General features: G+C 37.5%; 1 protein-coding gene across 1 annotated transcript; it reads right to left on the bottom strand.

Annotated features, from left to right (window-relative positions):
• Window positions 1-303: 303 nt before the first annotated feature.
• LOC113513416 (zinc finger protein Xfin-like) lies at window positions 304-16,844 on the bottom strand. Its single transcript, XM_052892480.1, has 7 exons — window positions 16,500-16,844; window positions 12,981-14,600; window positions 11,030-11,114; window positions 8,093-9,079; window positions 6,629-6,827; window positions 5,571-5,757; window positions 304-5,208 (listed from the first exon to the last, which is right to left on the bottom strand). Exons 1-7 carry the CDS (start codon window positions 16,590-16,592, stop codon window positions 4,798-4,800), a joined length of 3,582 nt encoding a protein of 1,193 aa, XP_052748440.1. The 5' UTR covers window positions 16,593-16,844; the 3' UTR covers window positions 304-4,797.
• Window positions 16,845-17,262: the final 418 nt, after the last annotated feature.

Raw genomic sequence — 17,262 nt, 5'->3', positions numbered from 1 at the left:
CGTCCATCAATGCCCCCGTTGCTGGCCGCTGCAGTAATGTACTATATTATTAAAATAGACTAATAAAGTTGCCATATTAGGAAAGGTATGGATTGCTTTCTCAACAGGGATTGTTAGTAATGCAGACTACCAGACCCGTTGCCAATAATATACCCTGTCAGATCAACCTCCACGTGGTTCCCCCTGGAAACCATCGTGATGTATTCCAGGTATATTTATCACGATGTGACTGACCTGGCTTTTCATGCTCACCTATCATTCCTCACTTTCATTGCATTCCATACATAAATAAAACAAACCAACTGTATCAAAAGTAAATAGTATATTTTACCAAAATTAATTTCATTTAACATTTCAAATACAATGTCATGCTTATTTTATATCGTACATAAATAACAAAAACATACTTAGAGCCTTAGCGAGGCCAGGAGGCCTGCCTTAACTATGGCCTCAGTACAGATTTGACAAATCTGCCTTCTTAGCCAAATAGGAAGTAAATAAGTGCAAAACAATGCACCAATCGCCTGCTCCTCGAGTTAGAATACAATATGTTGTGAGGATACAGGCGAACACTGTGCCATACCATACCAGCCGTTACCTGTCCACTGCTGGACGTAGGCCTCCCAAAGACATAGGTACCAGAACACTGATACCCCAACTAAATTACAAAAGTTCAATCCCTATATTGGTCCTTTTTGGGTCATCAAACCAGGAACCCTAATTACGCAAAGCTACGTGCTTCAACTAACTATACTATGGAGATCGTCAAATCTATGGAAACTATCGATAGACACGTTTCCGTAAGCGCACGCATGAGATAGAACAAGACACCGCACGTTGCTGTCTCGCTCTGTCATACGTACACGGTTTTTTACACTCTATTATATTAAAAAAAAGCAATGAAACTAAACACAAAAAAAAATAAACAAATAATATCATAAAGTTACATAATTAATAAAAAAAAAACTATATTACAAATTATTATGTAAAATTGAATTTGATTAAATAAACAATATAAGAGACCAGTTTGTTTACAAAATTGTCAAATGTATATTGAAACATGGTTAAAATTAGGTATAGTATTATTGGCGTGTGATACCGGCATAGAATAGGCCATTCCTTCTTTTCCCATAGGTGTCGTAAGAGAGGACAAGGGATGGACAGCAGCATCCCTCTTTAAAACATCTCCAAAACCTAACTGCAGCTACCAATCCACCTGCCAGGCGTGGCAACTACTGGCAAAACCCCCCAAGGGGGAGGCTTATGTTCAGCAGTGGACAGTTAAAGGCTGACATGGTGATTATGAATGTAATTTATTTTTATTAACCCTTTGAGTGCCGACGAGCGCCATCTCGCTCGTGCGCTTTGCAACTAAAAGTGCCACGAGCGTTATACCGCTCGTGAAATCAGTCGCTGTTTAGATTGCCGTAAAAAAAAATATTAATATTGGAGGATTTTTGGAGGAGATACAGTTTCTTTTAGAGGCAAGGCTAAATAACGTCATCACGACAAAGATTTCTTTGGTATTTTTAAGTAGTTATGAGTAAAAATCAACGGCACTAAAAGGGTTATATATGTCTCAGAGTTGTCCCCATTATGTATTCTCAAACATGTATGCGTATAGCTGAAAGCGCCGCTCGCATCCTGGATTAGGCACTAAACAATTATAAGGTGAAGACAGATCACCCCCCCCCCCCCATAATGATTATATCGTCACCTCTATGGCAAATTTACGAATCTGCAGTTTTTTCAAATTTGACATTTCTTTAAAAATATACATTCTGCGTCATACTACTTATTGTGGCTCATTTTCAAATTTCTATCTCTAACGGTTAGAGAAATCGAGTAGCTCGAATCTCCATATTTTTGTGATATACCCAAAGTAAACTTATTTAGCATATTTTTATAGTATTTTCTATAATAAACACTTTAATTTGAAAATTTCAATAATTATTTTATAAATTTTTCAATCCTAATTTAGTTATTTTACATGAATGATTGCTATAACGTTGTTATTTAAACTGAGGTTCTCTCCAAAACACGTGATTTATACCTTGGTATATTTACGAAAGTGGCACTTTCGTTAGTTTGCCAGATATTAAAATAAATGATTTTCTTTGGCAACTTACGAAACTGCCACTTTCGTAGATTTGCTGTTGTATAACTCAATACCTGGGAACTCTCATGTATGAAGGTGCAAAGTAACGAATATGCATTTATTTCTGATACTTGTAATATAATAATAATTAATTAAGCACATTCAATAAAAAACCGGATTTTAAAAATGTTAGCATGATCGTTTACAGTAGTCTTCTGTCAAAAGTTATTTGCATTCTAATGTTTCAAAACGTTCCCCTGTAACATGTACCTTTTTCAGTTTCGTAAGTTTACCATAGAGGTGACGATATTATAGCTATGATTATATGTCGTCTTATTTCGTTTTATTATTATTATCATGTTATTTCGTCCCTTTGCGAACCTCTACGTGGTTCCCCCTGGAAACCATCGTGAACAATTCTCGTTGAATTCGTCACGATGGGCTAACTGACCTGCTTCATCCTCATCTATCATCCTTCACTGGTGCCCCGCCGGTGTACACCGATAGCGCGGGTGGGGTTACCGTTCCATTTTCACCCATAAAAAAAAATACGTCGAATTCTCAGACTCTCGCTATATTATGCATGGATCTTAGACATCGGTAATACTGCGTTACGAGAAGGGCGGGGGGGGATTGTTAGTATTGGGGACGTTACTCCTCATTGCTAGAAATATACCCTGTGGGGGGAAGGGATTGTTAGTAATGTTGCCTACTAGTCCCATTGCTAGCAATATACCCTGTCAGGTCGACCTCCACGCGGTTCCCCCTGGAAACCATCGTGCTGAATTCCAAGTATATTCGCCACGATGGGCTAACTGACCTGCCTTTTCATCCTCACCTATCATCCTTCACTGGTGCCCTACCAGTGTATACCGTTAGCACAGGCGGGGTTACCATTCCATTATCATCCATACAAAAAAAAACATCCAAATACCTCCATCCATTCATAGAAAAACTATGATAATATACGATCGATTCATGTCTTCAATTATTAATTATGACTTTTACTTCAAAAATCTTACAAAATACAGTTTTTTTTTAACGTCAAATCTACTAAAATATCAACTTTCACTAGCATCGTGTTAATATATACAGAGCATATCAAATTCTGTATTCGTCCCATACTATTTCTAACTCAACCAATTTCATTGTTCAAGTAAAAAAGAAGACACTATTATCACCTTACAGAATAACGCTTAGAAATTTAAAGATAACAGGAAAAAAAAATAGTCAATTAATAATACAAAACACATACATACATACATACAATTTTACAAAAAATCCATTTTCATTCAATGGTGTTAAGCATATATTTCTTTTAATTTTTACCTTGGAATGGTAAAAGCTGATAGTCCACCTGGTGGAAGGTGGCCACGTTTCAAATGATCGTTTATAATGAGGACTTGAGGTCCCATTATTAGAAATACACCCTATCAGGACATACATACAGTTCCACCTGGAAACCATCGTGGTTTCTGGTTAAACCCATCACAAAACTTCAACCGATCTTTCGTCCTTACCTAAATACCCCCCCATTGAGGGGGGAGGAATTATTAGCAATGGAGACTAAGGGACCCTATTTCTTTTTACTTGGTGCAATAAAGTGTAAAATAAATAGAATTGGCCCTGGATTCCTAGCTATATACCCTGTCAGATCGACCTCCACGTGATCCCACCAGGATAGTATCGTGCTAAAACCTAGGTGTATTCATCACGATGGGTTTACTGACCTGCCTTTTCATCCGTTAGCGTAGGCGGTGTTATCATTCAATTATCATCCATTAAAAATATATATCCCTCACTTGGGGTTTTTTGATGGGTGAAAATGTTATGGTAACCCCGCCTGCGCTAACGGGATACGCTGGCGGAGCCACCAGTGAAGGGTGATAGATGAGAATGAAAACAGGCCAGTTAGCCCATCATGATGAATTCATCAGGAATTAAGCATGATAGTTTCCAGGGAGAACCGCGAGGAGGTCGACCTGGTTTGTGGGTATATTGCTAGCAATGGGATTCTCAGTCTCCATTACTAACAATCCCTTTCCCCCTCACTTGGGGTATTGTAACCCCGCCCACGCGGGGTGAAAGGGATTGTTAACAATGGAGTTTGACATCCCCATTGCTACTAATATGCCCTATTAAGTCGACCTCCACGTGGTTCCCCCTGAAAACCATAGTGAACTATTCTTGTTGAATTCGTCACGATGTGCTAACTGACCTGCTCCATCCTCACCTATCATCCTTCACTGGTGCCCCGCCGGTGTATATCGTTAGCGCGGGTGGGGTTACCATTCCATTATCACCCATAAAAAAAACCCCGCCCATGGTAACACTAACGATAGCGCAGGCAGAGTTATCACTCAATTTTCACTCATTAAAAAAAAACCCATCGTGATGAATACACCTGGGTTTCAGCACGATGGTTCCCAGGGAAGACCACGTGGAGGTCGACCTGACAGGGTATATAGCTAGGAATGGGCCCGTTATATTTATTTTACACATTATTGCATCAAGTAAAATAAATATAAAAAATATATATAAATGAGAAGTGATACAAAAGGCGAACTTACAGCTAAGCAATCTCTTCCAGACAACTCTATTACCACTGTACCCCATTACTAACCAACCCCCCCCCCCCTCCACGCATGCGCAGTCATACATAAGGTATCATCATTTAAAACAAACCCAGCATTCTGATTTCACTTCGAAACCGTATTATTGTATCTTAACAGCGATATACGTTCCTTCGTCATTCTAATCTTCTCCCTCAAAGGCTGTGACCCTTCCACTTTGGCCGAGGGGAACCTGTTCAGCACCTTCACATAGGACGGGTCCAGACCGTGTTTCTCTCTTATATGTTTCTTGACATCTATATATTTTCTGAAAGCTTCGGCACAGATGGGACAGTCGGCGGCTTGAGTCCTCTGCTTGTGCGCTTGCCACATGTGGTCCCACTTGTCCTTCAGCGAGCTGAACTTCTCGTTGCAGGCCAGACAGCGGTATCTAAGCAGTGTTTTGTCGTGTTGCCTTATATGTTTTCTCAGGCTCGAGTCGGTGTGGAACACTTTGTTGCAAAACTGACATATATTCGGCTTGGTATCTTTGTGGGTCTGTTAACGAAATAAATTTATTTACTTGTTAAACTTCAGTACAGTTTTACCAGAGGGAGACTTTGTACAAAAGTCGATTGCTTGGGTACCTCTGTCCTATTCAACCGTGAAGCAGTTGTGTTTGCATGGCTGTGTTTCGGTTTGAAGGGTGGGATATGGCGTGAATTTACAGGGTACAGAGGAATAACACCTGAGTCCTCAGGAATGGCAACGCATGGGGGGTATCATGGGCGAAACAGTATACTCTGTTATGTCCATGGCTCTGCTCATGTCTATAGGCGACGGTTACCACTTTCCATCAGGTGGGCCGTCAGCTTGTTTGCCATTCTAAGTTGTATAAAAATAAAATTATGTGAACATACATCGCTTATATGCTTGGACAGGGAGATCTTCATCTGAAACTTCTTGTCGCAAATGTCGCATTTGTAGACGGACAAGTTGTGGACCTTCTTGTGCTTGCTAAAGTTGCTCGAGTCACTGAAGGCCTTGTTGCACAGCTCGCACAGGTAAACCGGCATGGATGCGTGGTCCCTCATGTGCTGTTTATATCTGTAATGTCATATCAATAAATAAATAAATACATAAAGAATTAAATTTAAATTTATTGCGAGATAACACGACCTGTTTTGGGGGGAAAGGGATTGTTAATAATGGGATCTAACTGACCCATTGCCAATACACCTTATCAGGTTGACCTCCAAGCGGTTCCCCCTTAAAACTATCGTGGCTTTTTTTTTGATGGGTGAAAATGGTATGGTAACCCCGCCTGCACTAACGGGATACGCTGGCGGAGCACCAGTGAAGGGTGATAGATGAGGATGAAAACAGGCCAGTTAGCCCAGATGAATTCATCAGGAATTAACCATGATAAGTTTCCAGGGAGAACCGCAAGGAGGTCGACCTAGCTGGGTATATTGCTAGCAATGGGATTCTCAATCTCCATTACAAACAATCCCTTTCCCCCCACTATTCATACATTACAATGTAGAATGTTAAAATTAATCATCCCGCCTAAAATTAAATCAAACTTCACAGAAGAATCCAAATTGTTTAAATATTGTTGAACCCTGCCTATTCATGGAAAGGTAAAATAAATCATACAGTGCGTGCATACGTGCGTGCGTGCGTGCGTGCGGATGTGTGAGCGTGCGCACGTGTAAGGGTGTGTATTTACGCGTGTGAGTGTGGGTGCGTGTAAATTTCCATGTAAATGCGCGTGTGATGCACGTACGCTTGTGCGCATGTGTGATGCGTGGGTACGTGTGCGCGTGTGTGTATGTGTGCATGCGTGCGTGTCTCAGGTAGGCACACGCACGCATGCGTGCGTGCGTGCGTACAAGCGTGCGTTAGTGTGTGTGTGCGTACGCGCGCGCACATTTATATGTGTGGATGTCTATGGTATATAAAAAAATATACTCACAAATCACGCTTATCGAACGTGTCCGAACATATCTGGCACTTGAGCCCCTTGTTATCAATGATTCCCGCGTACGCGTCCAACAGCAGATGCTCGATGATGTGCCGCTTCGAGTCGTAGTACCGCTCGAAAGTGCGCTCGCAGTACGGGCACGTCTTTATCTTGATCCGGTTAGAAGCGTTGGGCACTTCCATTTGTAAAACTGAGGACAAAATAAATAATAATATATTTTATTTCACAAAAAAAAGAAAAAAAAACAATTTTTTTTTTTATACAACTTAGAATGGCAAACAAGCTGACGGCCCACCTGATGGAAAGTGGTAACCGTCGCCTATAGACATGAGCAGTACCATGCACATAACAGAGCATACTGTTTCGCCCATGATACCACCCCATACGTTGCCATTCCTGAGGACTCAGGTGTTATTCCTCTGTACCCAGTAAATTCACGCCATATCCCACCCTTCAAATCGAAACACAACAATGCAAACATAACTGCTTCACGGTTGAAACACGAATGGGACAGAGGTACCCAAGCAATCGACTTATGTACAAAGTCTCCCTTAAAGTCTTCAATTGTGGCATAATCATAATAAAAAGATATGTAAGAGGGAGACTTTGTACAAAAGTCGATTTCTTGGGTGCCTCTGTCCCATTCGTGTTTCTACCGTGAAGCAGTCGTGTTCGCATGGCTGTGTTTCGGTTTAAAGAGTGGGATATGGCGTGAATTTACTGGGTACGGAGGAATAACACCTGAGTCCTCAGGAATGGCAAAAGGGGGTATCATGTTCTATAGGCGACGGTTACCACTTTCCATCAGGTGGGCCGTCAGCTTGTTTGCCATTCTAAGTTGTATAAAAAAAAATTTTAAACCCAGATGACTGAACCTTTTATTATAAAAATTCTATGGAACAAAATATATACTTTTAGATAAAAAAAAATCAATTTATAACTGATGGAGTTATGGGATTACCCCATACCAACAAAAATAAAATGAAACCGAATCGAAAACCTTCCTTTCGAAAGTAGTTGAAAGTCCTCATTGTGATTTTAACCGTGATTTTAACCATAATAACTTCTTTACCTACGTCTTACCGCTTCTATGACTCAACCAATGACTATAAAATTTGGTATACTACTCTATAAGGGGATTTTTTTCAAAATATCCCTTTCAGACTCAAGATATTTTTTCTTTCAGATTAAATATATCTTCGTGTTTTGGAGCCAAGCCATCTTGCCGGCACGCACGAGACTACTGCACCACCTAACCGCTAAAATGATTTCTTATTGGCTAGTTTAGAATCTCACTATCATGTTATTTCAGCTTCGTGAGTAAAAATTAATTGCGCGCGGTTTTAGAATTTTTTAAAGTTACAACTCACGCCCGTATCGTTCAGATCTGAAAGGGATATCCCAGACATAGGAACAAAGTCGCAAACAAGGGCCGATAAGTAAACAAAAACGTACCTGTTAAAAGATTCTCCCGCGTCGCAGCATCCAACGAGCCGTTTAAAAATTGAGCCGGCTCTCCGGACGACGTCGAAGACTCCGCGTTGTCGCTCGCCTGCACCTTGTCCGGCGCACGTATCTTGAAGTGTGACTCCCAATGCACGAACAGGTTGTCCGCTGTAACTATGTCCTTACACTTCTTACACTGAAAATCACTGTTGGCCGTACAATACTTATCTTGATTTAAGGTTTTCACTTTGACCATCAACCGCCTAATGTGATAACTAAAATGTGTCATCAGCATAGTGTAATTATTCGCCCGATGATTACACACAGCACAAGTCAATTCACCAACATTATGCTCCTCGCACAAATGCATTACATATCTTTTCAACGATACAAAACTCTTGGTGCATTTGCTGCAGTTATACACTTTGGACCGTTTCGAATTCTTTGTACATTTACTTATATGTTCCTTGTACGTATCGTATGACGCTTGGTAAGAACAATGCTTGCATTTGTACAGATTTTTCTTAGTCCCAATTGCGTCTAATTCTTGCACTGTACCTTTGTCTTCTGCAATGTCACTGTTGTTTAAAATGATTATATCATCTGTATAAATCTCTTCATCTTCTGGTTCTTGTTTCACTTCTATTTTAATGCTTCCACCCATTTTGATCTCGTCGGACACTTTAAATACATTCGTGAGATAATCATCTGATTCTAAACATGTATTCTCCTCAGTGTCAACAGCTTCTTCCTTGATCTTCACTTTGGCAAAATTTTCAATTCTAGAATCATTCAATTCTAGAGTTTTATTTTTTAATTTATTATCATTATTTGTGTCTATATCATTTGTGTTTACGACATCATTGTATTCTGATACTTTTGTATATACTTTATGGACATATTTTTTAATACTTTTACAATCCACTTTGAGTACAGCTTCCAATTCTTTATTTAGTGCTTGTGTATTGTTATCGCTGCTTGAATATTTAATTTCTTCTGCAAATTAATTACAGTATTATTATTATCAATTTGAATCACAAAAATAAAATAATTTCTAATTGGAAAGAGTTAAAAGTTACATATAAAATAATGTATTTATAAATATTGTGAGCAAGGGTGGACTTATCTCTGACAGAGATCTCTTCCAGTCAACCCAGTACAGTGAGAAAGCATTTTGTTAGCGGGCAGCTGAAGTGCTACAACTATTAATACATAAACAAATATGCAGCTAAATAAAATATTAAAATATATAATAAAATATTACATAAACACATACACTATAAATACATACAATACCTACCTACTTATATAATATATGTTAAAATAAATGAATATACTACTTACATTAGAAATTTAGTTTAACGATTTTAAGATTTGACAGTTCAATTAGAAAAATACATACAATAATTAACTAATTGTAACAATTAATATGTATTTAGAATAATTATTTGGACATACGTAATTGATAAATTTTTACTTTAAAATGTTAGCCATTAAAACTAACTAACATGTGCTAAGACAAAATTTGCATGCCTTTAGATAAGGCGAAATGTGTAGCTCAGTTACCATTTAAGACCTTTGTACCACATTTCGAGAAAATAAATTATTATTATACAAAAAAATATTACTCAAGGGAAAGAATATACTTTGCCAAGAGTTTTTCTGTTCTACAAGGCGAAACGAAGAGTGGATTTTAATTAAAAACAAATTCTTGTTTTATGTACTTTTTGTTTTGAAATTTTTACAGAATCAAATTTTATCTTCACTATATTATGTAATTAACTATATAAATATATAATTAATTAGTATATGTGTAATTTGGCAAAAAGAAACTAAAATGGTGGCTAATAAAAAAATGTTTTTACTCAGTTACTGAATATTTTAATAATTTTAAAGCTTAAATATGTGACTAATATATATTTTTGAAGGGTGGGGGTGGGGGGGGGGTATGGCGTGAATTTACAGGGTACAGAGGAATAACACCTGAGTCCTCAGGAATGGCAACGCATGGGGGGTATCATGGGCGAAACAGTATACTCTGTTATGTGCATGGTACTGCTCATGTCTATAGGCGACGGTTACCACTTTCCATCAAGTGGGCTGTCAGCTTGTTTGCCATTCTAAGTTGCATAAAAAAAAACACTTTGCATACAAAATAAAGTTATATATATTTGCAATACCCTAACAGGGTTAATTAACGTAGAGGGCAATTAATTAATGTAATACATTACATCTTTTGACCGTGTGGTCCCGGCATAGAATAGGCCACCCCTTCCTTTCCCATGGGAGTAAGAAGCGACTAAGAGAACTTAATAGTAGAGGGATGGACAGCAGCATCCTTCTTAATTTTTTTTTATACCACTGAGTTGGCAAACAAGCATACGGCCCACCTGATGGTAAGCGGTTACCGTAGCCTATGAACGCCTGCAATAGCAGAGCTATTACGCGCGCGTTGCAGACCCTGAAGAAACCTCTTTACCCCCCTTTTGAAGAACCCCATGCTGTAGTCTCTTGGGAAAACCTCGGCAGGGAGCTCATTCCATAACCTGAGTGTTCGTGGGAGGAAACATCTCTTAAACCGCGCAGTACGCGACCATTTAGGCTGTAAGGTATAAGGGTGAACTCCCTGTCGATGGCGAGCCGTACGATAATTTAATATCTCTACAATTCTAACTGCGGTTGTCAATCCGCCTGCCAAACATGGCAACTACTGGCAAAACTCTCCTTATAGGGAAAGCTTATGTTCAGCAGTGAAATTAACAGATTGTAATCTCAGAATACATTAATAAACAATTAGACAATTATAGCAATCAGAAATTGCAACACATGACAGGCGTCACAGTGTATACTGCGATGTCACTGTGCTGTTCGTGTCTATAGACAACAAGTCAGCTAGTTCGTCATTAATATTTGCATAGACAAAAAATATCTTTGTAAATTACTTACTTTTTAAATTCTCGACCTCAGCACCCTGTTTGGTTTCACTTGTTTCTTTAAATATTTTTTGTATTCCTTTTTTTGGGACCAACATCTGTAAAGGAAACATATTTATTAATTAATCTATACTTATAATGAATCTGTAGAGGTCAATTCTGTACATGAAATATATTTACAAAATAACTATCAGGCGGTGATTAGTGACCCATACTGATGCCAAAAATGTAATCAGTAAAATTTTTGTCTGTCTCTCTGTATGTATGTTCGTTATAGAAACAAAAACTACTCGACGGATTTTAACGAAACTTGGTACAATTATTCTTCATACTCCCGGGCAGGTTATAGTATACTTTTCATCACGCTACGATCAATAGGAGCAGAGCAGTGAAGGGAAATGTTGGGAAAACTGAAAACTGAAATTACTCCATTTTTAAGCTTCCGTCGCGTGTGCAGCCTTAATGGCCACTTTTTAATATGTAAAAATGTCCACCCGTGCGACGCCGGGACGGGCCGCTAGCCAATCAATAAATCATTTATTTGCATAAACATAAATACAATTATACATTTGATGTCGTAGAATAGCGATAAGGCCGCCTTTTGTACCACTTCTCAGTAATATTTACTATACCCATGGGAAAGGAAGTGGCGGCCTATTCTATACCAGGTAACAATAAAATAATAATAAAAAATAATAATAAAAAATAATAATAAAAAATAATAATAAAAAATAATAATACATGCATTAGATATCAGTAATTCATGACATGATAGCATGCGTGTTGACAAGAATGTTATGGGTGGTGACATGGAAATCATGGGTGGTGACAAGGATATCATAGGTGGTAACATGGAAGTCATGGGTGGTAACATGGAAATCATAGGTGGTAACATGGAAGTCATGGGTGGTAACATGGAAATCATGGGTGGTAAAGTGGAAATCATGGGTGGTAAAGTGGAAATCATGGGTGGTAAAGTGGAAATCATGGGTGGTAAAGTGGAAATCATGGGTGGTAAAGTGGAAATCATGGGTGGTAACATGGAAATCATAGGTGGTAACGTGGTAGTCATGGGTGGTAACGTGGTAATCATGGGTGGTAACATGGAAATCATAAGTGGTAACGTGGTAGTCATGGGTAGTAACATGGAAATCATAGGTGGTAACGTGGTAGTCATGGGTGGTAACATGGAAATCATGGGTGGTAAAATGGAAATCATGGGTGGTAACATGGAAATCATGGGTGGTAAAGTGGAAATCATGGGTGGTAACATGGAAAACATAGGTGGTAACGTGATAGTCATGAGTGGTAACATAGAAATCATAGGTGGTAACGTGGTAGTCATGGGTGGTAACATGGAAATCATGGGTGGTAAAGTGGAAATCATGGGTGATAACATGGAAATCATAGGTGGTAACATGGTAGTCATGGGTGGTAACATGGAAATCATAGGTGGTAACGTGGTAGTCATGGGTGGTAACATGGAAATCATGGGTGATAAAGTGGAAATCATGGGTGGTAACGTGGTAATCATGGGTGGTAACATGGAAATCATAGGTGGTAACATGGAAATCATAGGTGGTAATGTGGTAATCATGGGTGGTAACATGGAAATCATGGGTGGTAAAGTGGAAATCATGGGTGGTAACGTGGTAATCATGGGTGGTGACATGGACCCTATAAATGTTGACATATATATCATGGATGATTATATAGAAGACATGAGTGGTGACATAGATGTCATGAAAGATGATTGTATTGATTTATTGATGATTGTAGTCATGGATGGTAACATGAATATTGTGGGTGGTGATATGAATAGAAGATGGACAGACCAAATAGGAATTGAATTTACTATTTTCAATGTTTAAAGTATTACTAGTAGGTGGTCTAGGTGATGTCCATTCTCTAATATTTAAGAAGTATATATACAGTTACGTAGCATAATAAGTTAAATTACTTACAATATCATAGTAGATTCTCCTGGAGTCAAACTTTTGTTTATGATGTGTCAGCTTGTGTTCTTTCAAATCGGCTGTGTCGAGGAAAACCTTGTTTTCTGCACACATGATGCATCTGTACACCATCATGAATTCCTCGCTGTGTTCTATTAAATGCAATGGCTCCATACACTTTTTATCCAATCGCAGGTTACATATAGAACAATGATAATCACTCTCTGTCATTTCGAGGTGCACATTCAACACCAACTTGGATGAGAAACGTCTGCAGCAATGCGGACAGGAAATGCACGAGTGTTTATTTGGGCATACATGCATAAGATATGTCACATATCTCTCATTGCAAAGTGTACAGGTTTTTGTAGCCGAAGATATAGGTAGATCAGACCATACCCCATGGAACAATGTCGAGTGGTTGTACAAATATGTTTCATTACAGAGGACCATCGAGCATATTGTACATTTATACAGTTCAATATTGGATATGTCCTCATCGTTTTTCTTATTCAGATATTCGCAGAGACCCTCGTGTATGGTCAACGTCGTACATGTGTAGTAGCGTTCTTGACAAAAGCGACAATTGTACTCTTTGTAGGTGTCTCCCAATGTAGGGTGTTCTTCAAAACTTTTGTTGCACCTCCAGCAGTTAGAGTCAATGGGGAAATTCTTGATCGTATGACTCTCTACATAGTAAGCCTTTATGTGACATTCCTGGAAGATACTCTCAAAACCTAACTTTATGTTCTTGTGCTTAATTATATGCTCTCGAAACGGGGTCAATCGCCAGTAAGCCACTTTGCACACATAGCATTTGTATGTTAGTGGCACTTCTCTGAATTTGGAGAGGCAATTCCATATTCTCCATTTGTTTAAAGCATCTTGCAGTAATGTCTCTTGTTTACACTCTTTATTAGGCGTATACAAAACACGACCCCATGAATTTACTAGTTCTACAGCTAGCTTCCGATCTGCTGGGTTCGATGTTTTATCCTTAACTGCCATAGCTTCTCTGAACAATCCTTCCTCATCTATTGATGGTGGTTGATTAATTAAATCTACAGTTACAGATGACGTAGAAGATTTTGGTGTTTGAGAAACATTATTAGTACGAGATTTGGTACTACTTTTGTTACTTTTACTTACAACAGCATATGTATTAAACTTTTTACTTTTTACAGATGTGTCATTACGTGACAATATCTCGATATCTTTTGGCGATAAAGTGAATACTTTGTACATAGAAATATCTGATAAATCTTGATTGTCATTATTATTATTTGTTTTCAACAAGCTATGTACAGATTTGTCTAGTAATTTGTCAAGTGAAACATTGTTTTCGAGCGTCTTCTTTAGCTTTTCATTTATTTTATTTTCAAGTATTATTTCTTTTTTTATTGTATCAATATCATCGTTGTTTTCATTTTGAACATTTGTATCATTAGTTTCATCACTGACAGCATCAATAATAATCTCATTTTCATCAAATTCTTCAACTTCAATATTAATACTGAAACTACGCGGCTCACTCCTCACAATAGTTTCTAGAGGATCATCAGAATGAAACTTCTGTGGTGATGATTCATCTAATTTTGGTAATAGTTTCGGTAATTTTTTTGCTATAATCTGAAAAAAAAAATTAAGAAGATGTCAGTATTACAAAAAAGGCCAGCGGGAGACTTTGTATGTTAACTTGCATGGCTCTGTTTCGGTGCGAAGAGCATGGCAGTATTTGGCAGTGAAATTATAGGGTATGGAGACATAGTTCTTAACAATAGCAATTACTCTTTACAATGCTCTACAATGGGTATTTAATTATATTTTTCTTGTTGACAAAACAATGGCCGACCTGCATTCATTCTCATCTATCAGTGTGCCCTGGTGCCCTTCCAGTGCACACTGATAGCACAGGTAGGCTTACCATCCCATTCTCAACCATTAAAAACACCATAGAAATAGTTTGGCTACTTGTTATAAGTATGAACAAAAGAAATTTTAAAAAAGGTCAAAATATGGTCAGTGGGAGACCTTGAACAAATGTTCTAATATTTATTCTACATATTTTTATTTATTTCAATAACTTTATTTTTTTTTTTTTACAATGATAATGGTACCGTTATCCCACCTACGCTATTGGCATACACTAGCGGGGCACCACTGAGGAATGATAGATGATGATGAAGCAGGTCATTGACGCATTGTAATGAATTCAATAATAAATCAATCACAATCTTCCAGGTGGAAGTATATAGTGGTGGACTTAATAGTGTATACTGCTAGCAATGGGATTGCTAATCTCCATTACTAACAATCCCTTCTCCCCCCCCTTATACTTTATTGCCCAATGAAAATATGATACAAAACGCAGACTGAATTGTAGTAGCATACTCTACTAGTCAATCTTTGAGATGGCGGAAAAGGGATTGTTAGTAACGAGATTTAAATATTGCCTCATTGCTTGCGATACACTCTATCAGGTAGATTTCCACGCAGTTCCCCCTGGAAATCATAGTGGTTAATTCTTGTTCAATTGATCACAATGGGCCAACTGATCTCAGGAAAGCGGAAAACTTTTTGTTCGAAGGATTGAAATTAAAGAGTATGGGGGCAGAGTCCCCAGGAATGGTAACACATGAGGGGTACCATGGATGTTACAGCATATTCTGTAATGTCTGTGGTGCTGTTTATATTTATAGGTGGCAGTTACCATTTTCCATTAGATGGGCTGCTAGCTTCTCATTGTATCATGAAAAGACCTATTCATCTTGAGGGTATCTTAAAAACTCGGTGTAACAGTAAAAATAGAGACTACATGAAACTGTTAATTTTTTCTATGTTAGTTCGACTTTGACAACAAAACTCATATCTTTTACAAAAAAATATTATTATAAATTATAATGTAATAATAATATGTGAAAATAATCATTAATATCGATTCACCATTGGCGATATTATAGATATTACCTAGACAATACATATACAGAAAATAATTTTAATTAGGAGTCATCTATTTTTAAAGTTGGTTAAAAATAAAAGCACAATTTGAAATAGATGTAGATAATGAAATAGTGGGTACTCTTAGAATTTACTATATTAATTAAAAAAAATCAGCAAATTCAAATTTCTAACCATACAAATATCTACAAGAGTTCAAGGTAAATAAAAGTAGGTAGGTAGTTATAAACTATGTACTTAACCTAATTTTAAATAAGTGTTATTTCATGAAAACACTATCGACATATAAATAATATATCTTTCAATTATTTTCCGGCGTAATCTTTCAATAAATACCCAAACAATAGATAAATACCATGTAGGTAGTCTCTTAAAAATAAACTTTGACACGTGCATTTTAAAACAAAACATGCACTATAAAAGAATATTAACTTTATTTATAAGTAGATTGAAGTTTAACTTACTAATTTATATCAAAGATATAATATACACCAAGAAAAGTGATTCTTAAAATTACATGAAGGTACTTGTAGTATTGTAACAAAATGTCAAGATGGTGGTCAAACCTACCTCCATTTGTAGTATATTTTCATCTTCGACCTCCGTGCAGTCTCGCGGCACCAACTTCGACTTCCTAGATCTCCGAATACCTTTCTCCGACATGTCCTATTTAATTTAATAGCATCACATAAGCACTCAAAACTTTGAATAAGTTTCATTCATGATTCAAGTACAAACTGGAAGCGATTATTTATAACTATGTAGGTAAGCAACGAGGGAGAAATTTAAGACATAATGGAAATGATTACAAAATAAATACTACTGCACCGAAAAAGGAAACTATGTCTCCTCTCTTTCTAACACATCAACACTGTCGAAATATTGATACTTCTTGATGTATTTCTAGTAAAGCAAAATCGACTTTTTCATTTAACCGGATTATAACGTTCAATGACGTACGAACTTGACACTTGTAGGTAGTTCACGCGATCCTTTTAATGAATTAGTTCCAACTATTGCCACTTGATCGCTAATAGCGCTGTTTGGTTTTGGATAGAGATTAAGATATAAAAAAAAAATCTATTAAATTGCAATAAGCTTGAGTTCTTAGAGGGAGACTTTGTATAAAAATCATCTTGAGTAACTCTCTACCCCTCGTGTTTGCCTTCCCAACGAAAACTCAAGTGTGCTGTTGAGCTTACATATCTATGTTTCAATTTGAAGCAATAGAATATGGTATTAGGTGGCAAGCATATGAGTCTAATACCATGTTTTATAATAATCATAATGTCGATCATGTCTATAGGTAACGGTTAGCATTTTCCATAAAATG

Source organism: Galleria mellonella, unplaced genomic scaffold, assembly GCF_026898425.1.
Source record: "Galleria mellonella isolate WM207_F2 unplaced genomic scaffold, CSIRO_AGI_GalMel_v1 utg158, whole genome shotgun sequence".
NCBI classification, from domain to species: domain Eukaryota; kingdom Metazoa; phylum Arthropoda; class Insecta; order Lepidoptera; family Pyralidae; genus Galleria; species Galleria mellonella.
This window is presented reverse-complemented; position numbering and strand designations above follow the sequence as displayed.

Coding starts and splice junctions, on each gene's coding strand:
- LOC113513416 (XM_052892480.1), bottom strand. CDS start 16,592: ATGTCGGAGAAAGGTATTCGGAGATCTAGGAAGTCGAAGTTGGTGCCG. Junction 14,601..16,499: donor AAAATATACTACAAATGGAG/GTAGGTTTGACC, acceptor TTTTTTTTTCAG/ATTATAGCAAAAAAATTACC. Junction 5,209..5,570: donor TGTCCAAGCATATAAGCGAT/GTATGTTCACAT, acceptor TTTCGTTAACAG/ACCCACAAAGATACCAAGCC.